At 41.0% G+C, this 17,111-nt stretch overlaps 2 protein-coding genes across 2 annotated transcripts; both read left to right on the forward strand.

The window, feature by feature from the left end:
* The first annotated feature begins 2,382 nt into the window (after positions 1–2,382).
* LOC103722475 (lycopene beta cyclase, chloroplastic) lies at positions 2,383–4,562 on the forward strand. The gene has a single exon (XM_008813043.4). The coding sequence runs from the start codon at positions 2,943–2,945 to the stop codon at positions 4,455–4,457; it is 1,515 nt and encodes a 504-aa protein (XP_008811265.2). The 5' UTR covers positions 2,383–2,942; the 3' UTR covers positions 4,458–4,562.
* A 7,493-nt stretch (positions 4,563–12,055) lies between these two features.
* LOC103722486 (putative UDP-rhamnose:rhamnosyltransferase 1) lies at positions 12,056–13,456 on the forward strand. The gene has a single exon (XM_008813060.2). The coding sequence runs from the start codon at positions 12,056–12,058 to the stop codon at positions 13,454–13,456; it is 1,401 nt and encodes a 466-aa protein (XP_008811282.2).
* The last annotated feature ends 3,655 nt before the right edge of the window (positions 13,457–17,111 follow it).

Genomic DNA, 17,111 nt, shown 5'->3' on the forward strand with positions numbered 1-17,111 from the left:
TCCGTGAACCAAACGAGCCCTTCATGCCAGGAGGAGGAAGAAGAAGAAGAAGAAGGGGAAAAAAAAAAAAGGCCTTTCTTCTTGCTTGGAATCTTGGGGTGAATTATAAAATATTTTATGAAGTCCTCTCTTACAAAGTTTTGTCCTTACGATATCATTCAACTCAGAAGCCACCCAAACCAGCATGGTTCGTGGAAATGGGTGATTATGGTATCGCCCAACCCAACTTTGGCTCTTCATGTTTCTTAGACATGTCTCCTAAATTTTTTTTATGACTCTTTAACGATGGAGAACGAGATTTCCTGCCCAGTTTCTTGATCGCGCATAACATTTTCTGAGTCGAACTTATGACCAAGTTCCGTACCATGATGGTGGCCTTCTTACGTGGTCGCGGAGTTTTTGAGATAATCTTGAAAGGGGTGCAAGATTTTGTATCATGCCTCAAATGTGCTTTCGGGCATTTGCTGCTGCTCCTTCTTCTTCTTTTAAGACGGATGATTCATATAATTATAGTATAGATATTTTCAAAAAAATTGAAAAATAACAAATCTCAAAGTGTTCTAGACATCTCTCTCTTTTTGACCTACAGTGCACCTCTAAAGTGATTTGCAACGTAAAATGCTATCTAGTTTGCGACCCTATTGACCTTTCTGTAAACGTGCTTAGCTTCAAACTTCATGTCATTACAAATCAGGATCCTAATATCTCGAAAGTGCCTCGCTAGATTCAGCTGATAATCGTAGAACTCTTAAATATGATTGTTGTAGCTCGTAATATATGTCGAGCATGGCCAATCTAGCCCATCACGGTCCGAAAGCCGCTTTGGCCGGTAACAATACTCATTGAAATTTAAGGGAATGACAAAATATAGGAATTCTCTTGGGCTAAAGTAGGGGGAGGTCAGTGGGAACTTTTTGCGTGCGGGCAGCAGCAGTATCTTTTTATATTCTCGAGGTCAGTGGGTTGGTGGCCCACCCCCCACTTCGCCCATCCAGTCGGTCAGTTCTTTGAATGGGAAAAAGCCACACAGTGCCCGCAAAGGCGGTGCGTGCATGCACCGGAGACAGTATTTGAGAAAAAAAGGGCCGAGATATATTTGTTCCTAGATTGAGATGGTCCTCTTTTCTACGTAACGTGACATTGCAATATCTGATCCAAAAAATAATGCTGGCGAGACATGTCTCTGATCGTAACGCAGCTCTTTATAAAATTTAATGGCCAGCGACAATATTCTTGTACAGACCATAAGACATATCCATGGCACCAAGCCTTGGGTGCTCCTGTTACTTCGGAATTTACAACGCGGGGGATAACCCGAGCGTTAAACTAGCAGTCGTACCCATACACTTATATGCGGAGGGTCTAGGTGGGATGATTCTCTACTATGCTCCGAATGAAGGAAAAAAAAATTAAGGAAGGGAAAAACAGGGGACACCAAAGAACAAGCCGCCATAATGTTTACGATAGATGATATATATGCAGAAAAATAACGATGCTTTCATACCATTCTAGTAACGGACAGTCATTAATGGTTGTTTACTGCATAATAACTATTCGAGATCCATTCATTTGTGCATACTCTTTTGAACAAACTAGGTTCCTAAGAATTGCATAGCATTAGGAAATGAAAACGATGACTGTCAGCAACAATTGATTGCATTTCGACAACCACCAACTGTACTCTTTTTTTTTTTTTTTGGGCAGAACTTGGTTGCCTCTCCTTCCCTTATTAATGGCTTTTCCTATAAAATCTAGAAATCTTTTGCTTTCTTCTATTTTGAAAAAAAAAGTATGAATATATCAAAATAAAGATAAAAAAATAAAAAAATAAAATAAATATTTTATGAGAATATACATGCAAAATATTTAAAAAAAAAAAAGCGTTCTAAAATCTCACTGTTATTATCCCAATCATGTTACTTCCCAATAACACCTACAAACTACAAGCTTTAGAGAAGCACTCTAATGCTGAGCTTAGCGTAGTAGTTATTGATAATTCAGGAAAAAAAAAGAAAAATTAGAAAAGCAAATGGAAGGGGCTTTACAAAGCAAAATGTTTTGTGCATCTCAATTTTTATGAACCATTATTTAGGATAAAATTGCAATGAAGTCTTTCATCTCATTTCGGGTATGCTACTTTTATGCCAAGCAGTACTCTTATACAAGGATAATGATGTCTGCTCTCCACTGTTACAGTGCAACCATTGAATACTCCTCCTTATCATTATCCTTGAAAAATAAAAGAAATGCACCATAGAAGTCAAAAGTACATTAATTAATTAATTAATTAATTTTTTAAAATGGAAGTGCGACCGACCACCTCTTGCGGATGACACGCGCCAAACTGCACGATTGCAAAGCTCCACGGGAAGGGGTGGTATCTTACGGGCCTCAATTCCCAAGGGGGCTTCCAACCTCTCAAATTTGTCGAGTTCCGAATCCTCAAACCGCGATGGCTCCCGTCCTCCTCCTCCTCCTCCTCCTCCGCTCTCTCTTCCTGGTAAGAGCTCCATGCCCATCTTTCCTCGTTTACAAATAGCAGCTGCCTTGAGTTCCGGTCCTCCCTTGAATGAATCTTATCGGTTGGCGCACTCGATTCCTTCGATTATTCCTTCGGAACCTCGTCCAATCCCCTCGAAGAACCAAGTTTCACTTGGGTTCCGGGGAATTCACGCAAACCCATCTAGATTTTGTGGTCTTTGTTTCTTAATTATCTCTCGATTCAGGGAATTACTGAGAGCATCTCAGAACCGGTGGGAAATTCATCTAAAACTGTTGTCTTCTCTTACTCCTCTCATCTTCTCCTGCAAAGTTGTCTCTTTGGAATCCCTCGACATCCGCTTCAAGCTCTGAGATACCTAAGTGTAATACCAAATTGAGCTCTCTGTAGTGCCAATTTGATTTGAGAAATAGGTTTCCTTGGAGACCGGACCCTAGGTTTCATGGATGCCCTCCTCAGAATCCACAGCAGGCTTGAATTGCTGCACCCGGTTCACGGCCTTGCGGAAAGGCAGGGCCTTTCTCACTCCGGAAAGCTTCAGCGGCAGGACCGCAGAGCTTCCTGTAGGAGATCCCACCGGAAATGGGCTGAGAAAGGGTTGGCTCGAGCTGGCAGCAATGCCCTTCTGGAACTCGTGCCCGAAACCAAGAAAGAGAACCTTGAATTTGATCTCCCCTTGTACGACCCCTCGAAAGGTCTCACCCTGGACCTTGCAGTTGTCGGCGGCGGCCCTGCAGGGCTCGCCGTGGCCCAGCAGGTCTCCGAGGCAGGCCTCTCAGTCTGCTCCATCGACCCATCCCCCAAACTTATCTGGCCTAATAACTATGGTGTCTGGGTTGATGAATTTGAAGCCTTGGACCTTCTTGATTGCCTTGATGCCACCTGGCCTGGTGCAGTGGTTTATGTGGATGACCTCAAGAAGAAGCTTCTCGGTCGGCCTTATGCTCGGGTCGATCGCAAGCAGCTCAAATCGAAGATGATGCAGAAATGTGTATCCAATGGTGTCCGGTTCCATCCAGCAAAGGTTGTCAAGGTGATTCATGAGGAGTCGAAATCATTGCTAATTTGTAATGATGGTGTCACAATTCAGGCCACCGTGGTTCTTGATGCCACTGGATTTTCAAGGTGTCTTGTGCAGTATGATAAGCTTTACAATCCTGGGTACCAGGTGGCTTATGGAATTTTGGCAGAAGTGGAAGAACACCCATTCGATTTGGACAAGATGGTCTTCATGGATTGGAGAGATTCACATCTCACAGATGGGACAGCTTTGAAAGAGAGAAACTGCAGAGTTCCAACTTTTTTGTATGCGATGCCATTTTCTTCAACAGGGATATTTCTGGAAGAGACTTCCTTGGTTGCTCGTCCTGGTTTGCGAATGGAGGATATACAGGAAAGGATGGTGGCTAGATTGAGGCACTTAGGTATCAAAGTTAAGAGCATTGAAGAAGATGAGAGATGTGTGATTCCTATGGGAGGCCCTCTTCCGGTGCTTCCACAAAGGGTTGTTGGAATAGGGGGGACTGCAGGCATGGTTCACCCATCAACAGGTTACATGGTAGCAAGGACGCTAGCCGCGGCTCCGATTGTTGCAAACTCAATTGTTCGGTTCCTTGGTTCTGATCATGATCTTTCAGGTAATGAACTGTCCGCAGAGGTTTGGAAGAATCTGTGGCCCATTGAAAGGAGAAGGCAAAGGGAGTTTTTCTGCTTCGGTATGGATATCCTGCTTAAACTTGACTTGCAAGGAACAAGGAGGTTTTTTGATGCTTTTTTTAATTTAGAGCCTCACTACTGGCATGGTTTTCTGTCATCAAGATTGTTTCTTCCTGAGCTTGTATTTTTTGGGCTTTCTCTGTTCTCACATGCTTCAAATACTTCTAGGTTAGAAATCATGGCCAAGGGTACGCCTCCTTTAGTTAATATGATTAAGAACTTGTTGCGGGAGAAAAATTAGTTGACAAGAGGAGCCGGTTTTCTTGTAACTGCAATATTGTATCTATGACCTGTATCTAAATCTCTTTCCCATCAATTTATATCTAATACTGCTTTCAGTTAGTTATAATATCCTTTTATGAGCTGAATTTTGTGACTTGAAATGTTCAAGATAGAAGAGAACCTTAAATGCTCTTTCTTTTGGAATATCTGTTGACTTCCAGAATTTTTTCTTCAGAATCTTGATAATAACTATCTGGAAAAGAGATAAATTTGCACTTATTGGTTACCCACAGCATGCTATTCCACATAAAGCCTATAGTTGTATTGCTAGTTTAAATTAACATGAAGAGTATACCAGATTGGTTGGTTTGATTCTGTAATTGAAACCTAAAATAATGTTTTTTTTCTTCCACCTGAAAGCTTATGTAGTTGTAATGTTTTTTGTTCTTTTTCACCTGGTAAGTGCCTACTAATTGTGCTTATCATATATATCAAATCACAAGAGGCACATGATCCAGAGTGTCAAACTCTGAATTTGTTTATGTGCCACATAACTTGCATTTCTTAAGATCTTCATGTCTGTTTCTGACATTAAAAAAAAAAAATGATATGTCAGGCTTCATCTCCACATGCTACAGTTGTGCATCCAAGATATTTTATTTTTGCAGAATTTTGCAGACAATATAATAAGTAAATTAGGAACATCTTTTTGAAGGGTCATAGGTGAGTCAGGGGTCCTTAGTGTTTGTTGTTGAGTTGGATTCATTTTTACAAGGCCATATTTTGGACGCAGGTTCGATTTTAGAAAAAATCATTGTCAGGCTTTGTTAATGGTTTTATGACAAGGCTATAAACTTTCCTAACCAAAACATTTGTTGAAACAATAACACATCGTGTTCATTGGAACGAAGACAGAAACAAAACCTAGGGAAGTGAGTAAACCTGCTAAATGGTTTGGGTGTCAGTAAAGGGTTATTTTCTGATGCTATATAGGTAACTTATGTCCCGATCACACTAGTATATTGTAATCAGCTACAACATTGAGTCTGAATATGTTTTTTCTGGAGTGAAGGCAGCTGGTGATACAAGGTTAAGGTGGAAGTGGTGTGGTATCTTTTATTGGGTTTTCTTTTTATTGCTGCTGTTGGCACTAATGTTCATGACATCATGCCACTGCTGTGACTATTATTCATAGTTTCATTAACTCAGTAGTCACTTTTTTTCATTTGATTGGTGTGGTAGTGCTGGCTTAGCATAGGGATTTTGGTCTATGTTAAGGTGCTTATCATCTTGTAACTTGTAACAACTATGGGATGGTGCGGCTGATTCTTTTTGGTATTCTGCTAGGCTCACTTACATAGAGTGCCATTTGGTTATGGCCGATGCTGTTACTTCACCTCCAGTTTCTTTTAACATGTCTTTTTATCTGGAGGGAGCTGTTACTTATTGGAACTTTTGTGCTGAACAGTGTGCTCATGGTGTATTTATGTAGGAAGTGTTCGAAGATGGAGGAGGTCCATGTCATTCTTGAAACTTTTGAGTGTTTTGGGGTTGTCATGAAGTTTTACTGGGGATCTTCCTTTTAGTTCTGGGTTAACTGACTGTATCTGACTTGATCTATTTCTGGCTTGCTGTTTATATAGGTTCAGTTGCCAATCTTGGTGGTAGGAACTTTAGCGAGGGATTAAGTGCAATGTTCTGGTGCCGACTGCTGTGCTGGAGTAGCATTGGCATGATATGTATCACACCATGCTCAGCACATATTGACATATATTGGCTGGCACTTTGGAAAATTATTAGCTCATTTGTCCCGCTTCTCTCCTTTGTCGTTTTTCATGCATATATTCTCATTCTTGTTTGTCTTTTAACTCTCCCAACTTCCTTTCATCCTTCCATTTCTCTCTCCAAAAAGCTTAGTGCCTACTTAAATATTCCTTCTTTCCTCCATTTATCCAGGTGCCTTTCTGTTAACTTGTGCATGAATTCATTAAAACCTTTGTCTTTGCCCTTGTCAGCTGCTTCTTAGATTCAGATAACATTGATGTAGTATTAGATCATGTTTTGATCACCTACGAAGAAATTGATTTTCAGAATAAAAGGATTGACACTACAAGGTGGTCATGAAGATCCACTGCTTGTGCAAAGTGTTCTAGAATCACAGCACTGAGCGATAAATTCTGTAGTTAGCTTTAAGAATGTCAGATTGAAAATTGAAGCGGAAACTTGAAGCACTTGAAAAATGAAAGTTGAAGGAAGATTCACTCTTCCCCTTTTGGAAAAGGAAATGCTAAATGCTCCATTAATATATATATTTATGTATATATATTAATTTGTACATTATCAGTAACAGAGGGAAGATTAAATCTTTCAGAGAACATTACTGATTTAAGGGCTAGTTCTGCAGCTTGGTATTTTCTCGGTTTCAAGTGGTATTGCCTTATTTTATGGATGGTGTTCTCGGTATCGTTCTAACATACTCCCTTTCTCACGAAGCAAAAACAGATTCTTTGGTGGCAGTGGCACTTCCAGAAACCGGATTCCCATCCTTTTGAAAATTGTTATTGGATATCTATTTCGTAAATTCTTTTAGTATGATATTTCTGGAGTGATTTACTATCTTTAATCTAGTTTAAATATGATACAAGTTTCCCAGTACTAGAAAGCATTGAGACATACAAAACTAAGAGATACTATACGAGAAGGTTAGAGAGCAAGCTGGAAGTGCTGGAGTACATTCTCTATATTTAACATCAATGATAGGATTTGAAGAGGAACCTGCTTGAAGTGTTAGTGTTTTTTCCTCCAAAGCAATCTCGTCGTAAGGGGTTCGAATGTCATCTTAAAAATTTTTAGCATTGCAGCTGACTAGCTTCCTGAAGTGGTTATTTTGTTGTACAAAAGCATATAAGAAAATCTGAAAGTTGTTCTCTTATTCATGGTGTAACGCTTGTACTTTATTCAGTTTTAAATATTTCTGAGTGCTATATGAATGTTCCCAAATTAAACAAAAGAGTAAAATGTCAGGTCTCCTGTGCTAAATTGGGTGTTGAAGAAGCCAATAGCAATGTTAAGTAGGAGCAAATATTTGTTATGCGGAAGGCAGACTAGGCAAAAATGAGTTTGATTACTTGCCTGACTTACGATGTATTTTTCTGTCCACTTGATGAATCTTCTGAAGAGATTTTTCTGCATGAGAACCTCTAATCCTTCAACTATTCACCCTATCCTGGGAAATACTTCTCCAAAATGTGCTTCAATTTGACTGCTGGGAACTTTGTGACAGAGTTCTAGCAGGATGGTTTTTCTGCTGTATGCTGATGAGACATTGCTTTTTGATGTGGCAATATGTCTTGGCAGATGGTTAATCTGCAATACTATGATGGATGTTTTCGATGGATCATGTCGGTAAGCTGAGTTCTTCTCGGGAAAATTGCTGGGAAGTCCCTACTCTTTCTTTCTTTTTTTTTCTTTTTTTGCTAAGGAAAAAGGGAAAAGGGGGAGGAAGGGACAAGCCCACCCCCGCATAGTAGTCCTCATTGAGCCCTTCCCCGCCAAAAGAATGTTCGATACAGGCAGAAATGACCGTGTATTGGGCACCCCGGCCAGTTTTACTCATACCCTTCCCACCCATGGGCCTGGCTCGATTACCTCTCTGGGCTCCGGTACGAATCCTCCGTATGAGTACGTCACATCCGGTACCACCGAGGCTACCAGCAAACCAATACGTCCTTTCAGACCCTGTGTCCAAGCAGGAAGTATCCGGTCTCTACAATTTAATCGACGCCTGCGCGTTTCGAACTCGAAATCACTTGGTTGGAAGTAAGGCTATGGTACCACTGAGCTACCACCTTAGTGGCTTCCTACTCTTTCTTTGCTCACATTCTGTCTACACTGCTTTTACCCTCCGAAGATAGGTTGCTATAGAAAACTCCGTGCCACTAGCTATGTACAATCTACAGTTATTTCCTTTCATTTTTTTTTCTAATAAAAAAAAATCTTTTCTTTTCTAGTCTGCACTCTGCAGTCTGTTCATGACCGTCAGCTTGCTTTTCTTTAGTTAGCATATATCCTGGATCACATTGTCTAACATTAGCTGAGAGTCCAAATTGAATTATGGAGGATTGGGACAATATTTTGATTTTCTAACAGCTGGAATAAGAATCACTCATTTCCATGCTCACTTCAAAGATTAGCTTCCTCAAGCTAGATATACCCTAAGAATGGGGGCAATATTTTGATTTCCTAAGGATATGGAATGAAAATGAAACTCTCTCCAATCAAATAATTGGAATGAGAGCCATTCATTTCCATTCTCATTCCAGAATCCGGCTTCCGCGAACTAAACATACCCTAAGGATTGGGGTAATATTTTGATTTCCTGCAGAATTGGAATAAAAATGAAACTCTCTCCAACCAAACAATTGGAATGAGAGCCACTCATTTCCATTTTCATTCCAGAGTCTAGCTTCCTCAAACTAAAGATGCCCCAAGGATAGCCTTGTTGCCTCGACGGTGAGATGATAGACAGGGCACCAGGAGACGGATTTTGGGAGGACCCAACCAAGCCCAAAATAAGAGGTCCGCTGCCAAGAGGCCCATCCATCCTAGCCCACCGCCCCTCCACAATATCTGATTCGAACAAAGTCAAACATATCCACGCAAGAACTGAGCCAGCGTGCGGCTTGAAGGCTCTCTCTCTCTCTCTCTCTCTCTCTCTCTCTCTCTCTGCCTCTCCTTGTCCCTCTCGAAATCAATAAAAAAAGAAAAGAGGTCCAAAACTGTACTTCTAGACCCGGTCTTTGAACTTGGCTCGGATGCAGATGAATGGAAGCAGCGATCTACGGCAGCTTTCTAACATTCATGACGACTGTTTTTGTACTTATAGATATATATTAAACGGTAAATTACTTTTTCATCTCTCTAAAGACCCTACTGTAACACGAGGTAGCATGAGAGCCGGGCGGCGCATATGGAGCTTGGACGATCAGAAATGTTTTTATCTTTTATGCTTTAATCAAAAACTTAATTATATAAATTAATTAAAAAAAGTGGTAAGAGGAGTACTGGTGCAGTTGATTTCCCGATCAGAATGGAGTTACATGAACTCGGTAGGTTTTTTCGGGTACCCCGATGCATTATTCATTAAAAAAATAGACATATCATCCTAGTGTAAATATAGCTGCAGGCAGCAGTATAAATGATATCCTGGAATTCCAGAGGGATCGCAAAAATGAAGTTCTGCACCACATAGCTGGCACGAAAGAAAAATTTACCTTCCTTCCTACAAATCCACATTGGAGCATCGAGCATACAGATGTTGTTGTGGTTCAAATCTGGCCCGAGGGTGACCACACCGATGGAGCCGAAGGAGCCGCCGGTGCTGGAAAGGGGAAGACAGGAGCCACCTCTAGCGCGACGACCGCGGACCTGCACAAAGCATCACCGGTGTTCTCGGTGAAGGCCCTCCGACGATCAAGTTAGAGTGGATAAATTTGGTCCAGCCAAAAAGTCCCTTAGAAATTACCTGACTGAGCTATTTATAGTCTCGGTTGAGCAGCCCAGGTGATGGAGGTACTGTCAGTCCCCATCATAACGGGGCATGGCTCTGAGCCGGATGGCTTGTAGCTCAGGTAGGCCGGTGACGTGCAGTACATCCCATTCTTAAGAACGGTATGGCCGGAGTAGTCAAGGTGTCGTCTGACTGCTGTTGGCTGGTTATGGAGACATAACACGTCAGTGTAGTGGAGTACGGCCACGTAGGTGGGCGTAGACCCGCACATGGATGTGGTTGTTGATGAGGCCGAGCTCGTTAAGTAGCCACGTTATGCGTTTGATGAGGTCGGCTTGGCAGAGACTGGGAGTAGCTCGGTTTTCCGGATTTCGAGGTGTACTCGAGAGAGCGCCCCAAGCTCGAGGGTTGGAGCGTATGCGGTGTATCGCTGGGGTTGGCGCCCCGAACTTAGCTGGGGTAGGTTAGCGATTGTCTGGAGTTGGTGGGACTTTCGGCGGAGTTCTGAAGACGAACTGGCCTCTAGGCCAAGGTGAAGATTCATCCGATCGTCGTTAATGTTTACTAGGCTGAAACTGGAAGGTTTTTTAGTTGTAGACTGGACGGTCCATTTTTCCCCCTATCAGATGTCAAAATGCTTTGAACTTACATAAATTAGATAACTAATCCAGCAATTCATGTCAATGATGTAAATTTACTCTATCACATTTGGAAGATTACATTTGCTCGTCTCTTTTGAGACAACCTATATGTATAGAGAGTCGAATAGTGTGAGGAAAATGTCATTAGTATTTCCACTGAGCTACGGGATATTTTTATTTTCTGATTCTAATAGATATATTGATATTAGAGTTGTTATATATATATATATATATATATATGATTCACACAAAAAAATAAAGGGCAAGAACCTGCAAGAAATTAAAATAGTAGGGTCATGGCTCTAGATCTATGTGGGATTTCCGTTCCTTTTCATTTTAAAAAAATTAAAATTTTATTTATCTTCTTCCAATTTAATTATTTGATATTATTTTTGCCGATCTTAAAATTTTGCTAATTGCATTCAATTGGAATTAGGCGGTCAAATTTTTTTTGAAAGGCTAGGTGGAAGAGAAAGGACTACTACATTTCACTTAGCGAGAGAACTTCATTCATCAGCATCTTGTTGGCTAACATCCAATATGTATAACCATAATGTTTTTTGGATTATGTGGTTCTATATGATCAAACACTTAACCACCCATTTTAATATTTAGCTTTCATTAGTGCTATAGGCACGTGGAATTATTGTCTAATTAGAGAAGAAATGGCAGGAAAAATTGACAAATTCGCCTGCATTTTCTAAGTGGCTCAAAAAATCAGCTTCTTTTTTTGTCTTATATGCAGAAATATGAGACAATCATGCAAGATAAATCAAAAGCCAAACTCGAGAAACCAGCACTGTTGAAAATTCTCAAAATATGCCAAAAAAAAATCTCAGAGTAATAACAGTCGGAAGAGGTGGCCCATAGACTGTCCCATGAGTCATGATGTCATCATAACCAAGATATTTTAGTGTTACATATGATTTTATTATGGGAGCTAGTGACAACCGTAATAAGCTTTTAATTTCATTCCTTATGATCTCCAAGATATCAAATAAATTCATCTACATATAGACTGCAAATTATAGACCGAATAGTGTTGTATAGATGGATTTCTACACCTACCTATGATATTACTTGGAAAAAAAGTAGTAGAAGAAGAAAAAACTCTTTTCATTTTAATATTAAAGAGTTTTTCATAAATAACGCTTCAGGGTGCTCATTGTAGTCAGAAAATCCACCAGACCCACAATGACTAACTTGATAACTCTACAATTAACTGTCTTCAAAGCTTTCAAACTTTCAAGAGATAATGGAAGCCAAAGCAACGAACAGTAGAAGTTTCCGTTTTGCACTCTCTTTTCCGTCCTTCATAGATCCAATTCTCTTAGACTGACCCATAAGAATCAACCGCTCTAATGCTCTATATATATCCTCCCCTCCCACACGGCCTACTCTGCATCCTTGAACCCAACAGCATCATTTCCATTGTCTCTCTATTCTTCCTTGGAGCTCAGGCATCCCATGGGTGAAGGCCCTCTCCACATTGTTCTCTTCCCATGGTTGGCCTTTGGCCACTTGATACCATTCCTCGAGCTCTCCAAGTCCCTGGCAAAAAGAGGTCACCACATCTTCTTCATTTCCACCCCAAGAAACATCCATAGGCTCCCAAACATCCCTCTCCCTCTACTCCCTCTCATAGATTTCATCTCCATCCCCTTGCCGCCATCCGATGACCTACCTGATCATGATGCTGAGGCCACCGCCGATCTCCCCCCGCATAAAGTTCCACACCTGAAGAAGGCATTCGATAAGCTCGACCAACCAGTTGCCGAGTTTCTCGAGCAAGCATCTCCAAAACCCGACTGGATCATCTGCGACTTTGCTCCGTACTGGCTGCCGCCGATCGCCTCGAAGCTGAACACCCCATGCGCCTACTTCAACACGTTCCCATCTTTCTCCAGTGCCTTCTCCGCCGCATGGCAGAGGTCGCCAGAGCAACTCACCGCGACACCCGAATGGATCCCCTTCCCGACGAAGGTGGCCTATCGTCTCCACGAGGCCCGCTCCTTCGCTAAGTTGGTGCACGACAGCGCCTCAGGGGTGTCGGATGAGTATCGCTTCAACTCGGTCGTCAGATGTTGCGACCTGATGGCCGTGCGAGGTTGCATGGAGTTTGATGGTGAATGGCTGAACGTCCTTCCGGAGCTTTACGAGAAACCGATCGTTCCGCTCGGCCTCCTTCCTCCGTCGGCTGATGACAGACCTGATGGCGAAAACACAAACGGAATGGCAAACACCGGCCATGGGAACGTCGTTAAGTGGCTGAACAAGCAGACTCCCGAGTCCGTCGTGTACGTTTCCTTAGGGAGTGAGGCGACGCTAAGCAACGAGCTCGTGCACGAGCTGGCCTTTGGGCTGGAACTCTCTGGCCTGCCCTTCCTCTGGGCTCTCAGGAGGAAGCGAGAAGAGGTAGAGTTGCTGCCGAAGGGATTCGAGGACCGGATCGCAGGCCGCGGGGTCATTGCCATGGGTTGGATGCCTCAGCTGGAGATCCTGGCATGTTCGTCGGTCGGGGGTTTCTTCACACACTGCGGCTGGAGCTCCGTCGTCGAAGGCCTTGCGTTCGGGCATCCACTCATCCTCCTGCCCATTTTCGGCGATCAGGGGATCAACGCTCGGGTGATGGTGGAGAAGAAGCTTGGGTTGGAGGTGGAGAGGGATGAGGAAACTGGTTCCTTTACGAGGGAAGCAGTGGCTAACGTGGTGAGGTCAGTGATGGTGGAAGACGAGGGAAAGAAGCTCAGAGAAACAGCTAAACGAATGAGGGAGGTCTTCAGCAACAATGACATCCATGGCCGGTACGTGGATGCTTTTGTTCATTACCTGAGAGATCATGTGCGATGCAGATCATTGACAGTGTAATCAATGGGTCCATCCTTCGCCATAGCCGTCTAAGGATGTCCAGGCCTTTCCTCCGAGTTTCTGTGTAAGACTAGTAGTACTGGATGCATGTAATAAATAAAGGTTTCATCAAAAGTTCCAGGTTATTATTATGTTGGTCACTAGAAAAAGTATTCTTGGTACTCCTATTAGTGCAATTTACTCAGAAACTTCATGTTCCTATGCAGATATTCATTTCTCTAGTTTTACTATTCTACAAAGTCGAGCTATATGTGATAAAACAAAGAGAATGAACATCAAGTGCCTCTTAAATTAGATCCCACATCATAGCCTGAATATTAAGTGATACATGATAGTGTTTGCTGCCTGAAGGCAGGTTTAACATACAAAAACAGGATTACCCTTTCTTTTATATATAAACAAAACATTACATGGAATGAATAAATAATATATATGTGTTTCCCTCAAAAAAAAAAAAAAAAGAGTACCCAGAATTGGCACAAGTTGGGTTCCTCGATGAATTATCATAGCATTTTGGCCTCGAAAACACGCCAACCAACCCTTCACAAATCGTGCTAGAGAAATCCGTTCTGTAGGTGCGTTATGGATAGGGAGAGAGCAGTGTTCTTATCCCATTTTCGAGGGCGGTGTTTATTTTGTCCAGATCCTGAACGGGCAGAGGATCCGTGCTCTTCCTTCAAATCCCAAAGAAGTAGTCCATTCGTGCGGCTTCGTCCTTGTTTTATATGTTTGTCTTGATCTTAGTCCCTTCAAACTTCAGCTACGTCTCCCTTCGTCCTTTTCTGACGGAGATGGCGATTCAACTTCCCACCGAAAAAAAAAAAACAGAAGCTTTGAACTGACGGATTGGGTGGCGACCCAATATATCCCCTGGCTATATCCCAACGAACAAAAAACGTATTGGGGCGGGCACCATGATAGATTATATAGGGCGGGATTTTTTTTTTGCCATATTTTTTTTTATCATATTTTTTTATGCCCATCTTTTAAGCAGAAATTTAAGAGTCAGATAAAAATAAAATTTACACGCCGCACCCTCTTTCTTCCTCGTCAAGTGATATGCTTTCTGATACATATTGTAAACCTTTCTAATACACATCCAGCAACAACCTAATACATATTTTTAGATAAATCTATACATAGTTTCCATATTACAGGACTCATCAGTACAATAGTATATGGCTAGTTGATGCACACCTAGTAATATAGTCATCTAACATCCCAATTAAAGCTGATCATGGGCCGGGCTTGGACATAGGAATTGTCAAATTTTACATAGACCCAGCTCGAAGCCTGACTAAAAATAAACAGTGTTTAGGCCCGAGGCCCAGCCCATGATCAACTCTAATTCTAATACGCAACTCTAGATAATCGATATACAGTTTTTATAATACACACTCATCTTCTTTCTATTATATATTGTAAGTTTTTCTAATGCACACCAGCAACAACCTAACACATACCTTTAGGTAAATTCATATATAGTTTTCAGAACATGGTATTCACTAGTACACACTGCACAGTCAAATTATATATACCTAGTAAAATAGTTATCCAACATTCCAATACATGCATTTATATAAATCGATACATAGTTTCCAAAAGGATGAGAGAAAGGGACTCAGAAGGAGAAAGAAAACCTCAACGGTTGGAGACACAATTTGAAGAGGAAGAGGATTGAAGGAGAGGCTTGACGAGGAAGAAAGAGGATACAGATGGTCTTTTTTCGTGGATAGTCTCTCTTAGCACATGCATTTTTTTTTTCTTTTTCTGTAAGTTAGAGGACTTATGGACTCCATTAGTAGAAATTCTCTTATTCCTATTTAACTTCTGGGTTTTTCTTTAAGATAGGTGAAAAAGATACTTTTTTGTTTCAGACCTCAAAATGATGGAATTTGGGCTCAATTGCTAGAGAGCTATCCCCTAAAGAGTGTGGTATCACGTCGTAAATCTTGAAAGACTATCTGATTTAAAAAATATATATATCTCAATTGGATGTTGTATGACCAAGTTATGACATCCAAAAATTTGGCCTATAATTTGGCTTTCCGATGTGAAGGATTTTGCTTCTAAACTCTATCCAGTTCTACTCGTAGTGGCTAAAGTAGTTCGCATTCATTTGGAGATCCTTCTAGATCATTGTTGGGCCATTTTTCAATTTGTGCATGTCATCCTTAAGAACGCCATGCTTGTCTTCTTTGTGTCGTTCCACTTTTCTCGGGTGGCTGATGTTCTTGATAATAACACTGCTGTTCATGTTGATAATAACATCGTTGCTAATGTTCTTTTAAGTTCTAGTTCTTTCCCAACTGTTTCTGAAGTCGCATCATCCGTGACTGGGTTTTGGATTCTTCTGTCAAACAAAATTATAAGTGTTTGACTCCCCAGGTTCTTTAATGATATATTATATTATCTAAGGCTAGCTAGTTCGTCCAGAGGTCCTTGTCTCCTCTCCCCCCCAGCACCGACTGGTTCCCACTTTGTCTCAAGACTTCTCAAAAAAGAGGAAGACAGCACCCGGTTGTATACAAAATGATGGAAGAATACGTATAGGAGATGGTAAGCACTGAGTGTTATTATACCCCTTCCTTTTTCTATCTATGTTAATGTATGACAGGATAAAGAATAATTTTCAGTTTCTCCAAGTTTTTTTAGCAGTGAAGTTTCTGTTTAAGTATGCTATCTTTTTGGTCGTGGCTAGATAAAAACCCAGTTGAATAATCTTCCAAATCACAGTGATTTAATGGCTTAGTTTAATTCTATAAACATTTCCTCCAAGTTAATATCAGCTTTTTAAGTAATAATCATTGTCCATATAATGGCTTTATCTCACTCACAATGTATTATATTGGATATTCTTATTATAACACTAATTATTTGTTATGGGGCAAACTTATTTTATCATACATACAACATAGTTGTGATTAATAAATAATAGGTAATGGTGCTATATTGCTGTCGACATGGTCTAAAATTGCTGTTATAACATATGAATATCATCATGAATTAGTGATTTGAAAACTTATGGCTTCTTGGTTATGACCCTATTATAATAGGGTTAAGTACCGCTCTTGGACCCAACCTCTAATTAATTACACATCAAAGAAGGTTTTGACCCTCTCTAATTAATGACACATCAAGGAAGGTTTTGACCCTGTTTTGGTTAGACAGGGTCACAATTCTTGTTTGATGTGTAATTAGCAGTAGGGTCCAAGAGTGGTACTTAACCAATGCAATATTGATGGTCCAGCCAACTTCATCGATGTAGAATTAAAATAAAGAAAGTAAACGTGTGTTGCCTTCGCTGTAACAACCTACGGGTCCTCGCATATTCTTTCTGTTCAAGACCTAACATCCTAATCAAGCTAAGGGTTAAAATTTAATTACAAGCACCATGATAAGCCTATAGTTAGCCTCTATTAACCAGTGTTGCAGTGTCTCCTAATCCACATAGGTAATAGATCGAGTTCACTCTGATATCATTTGTCATAACATAGAATCTCACCCAAAATGACTAGCTGAAAGGTATTTTTTGGGTTCTTTAGTCCTGTATAAGTACCCAAAATCTCTTCGGCGAATAATTAATGTGGGACTAAACACACCCCGTATAGATCCTCACTTACGCTTTCACCCACCCGTCCCCACCACCGGTGCC

Source organism: Phoenix dactylifera, chromosome 1 (genome assembly GCF_009389715.1).
Source record: "Phoenix dactylifera cultivar Barhee BC4 chromosome 1, palm_55x_up_171113_PBpolish2nd_filt_p, whole genome shotgun sequence".
NCBI lineage: Eukaryota > Viridiplantae > Streptophyta > Magnoliopsida > Arecales > Arecaceae > Phoenix > Phoenix dactylifera.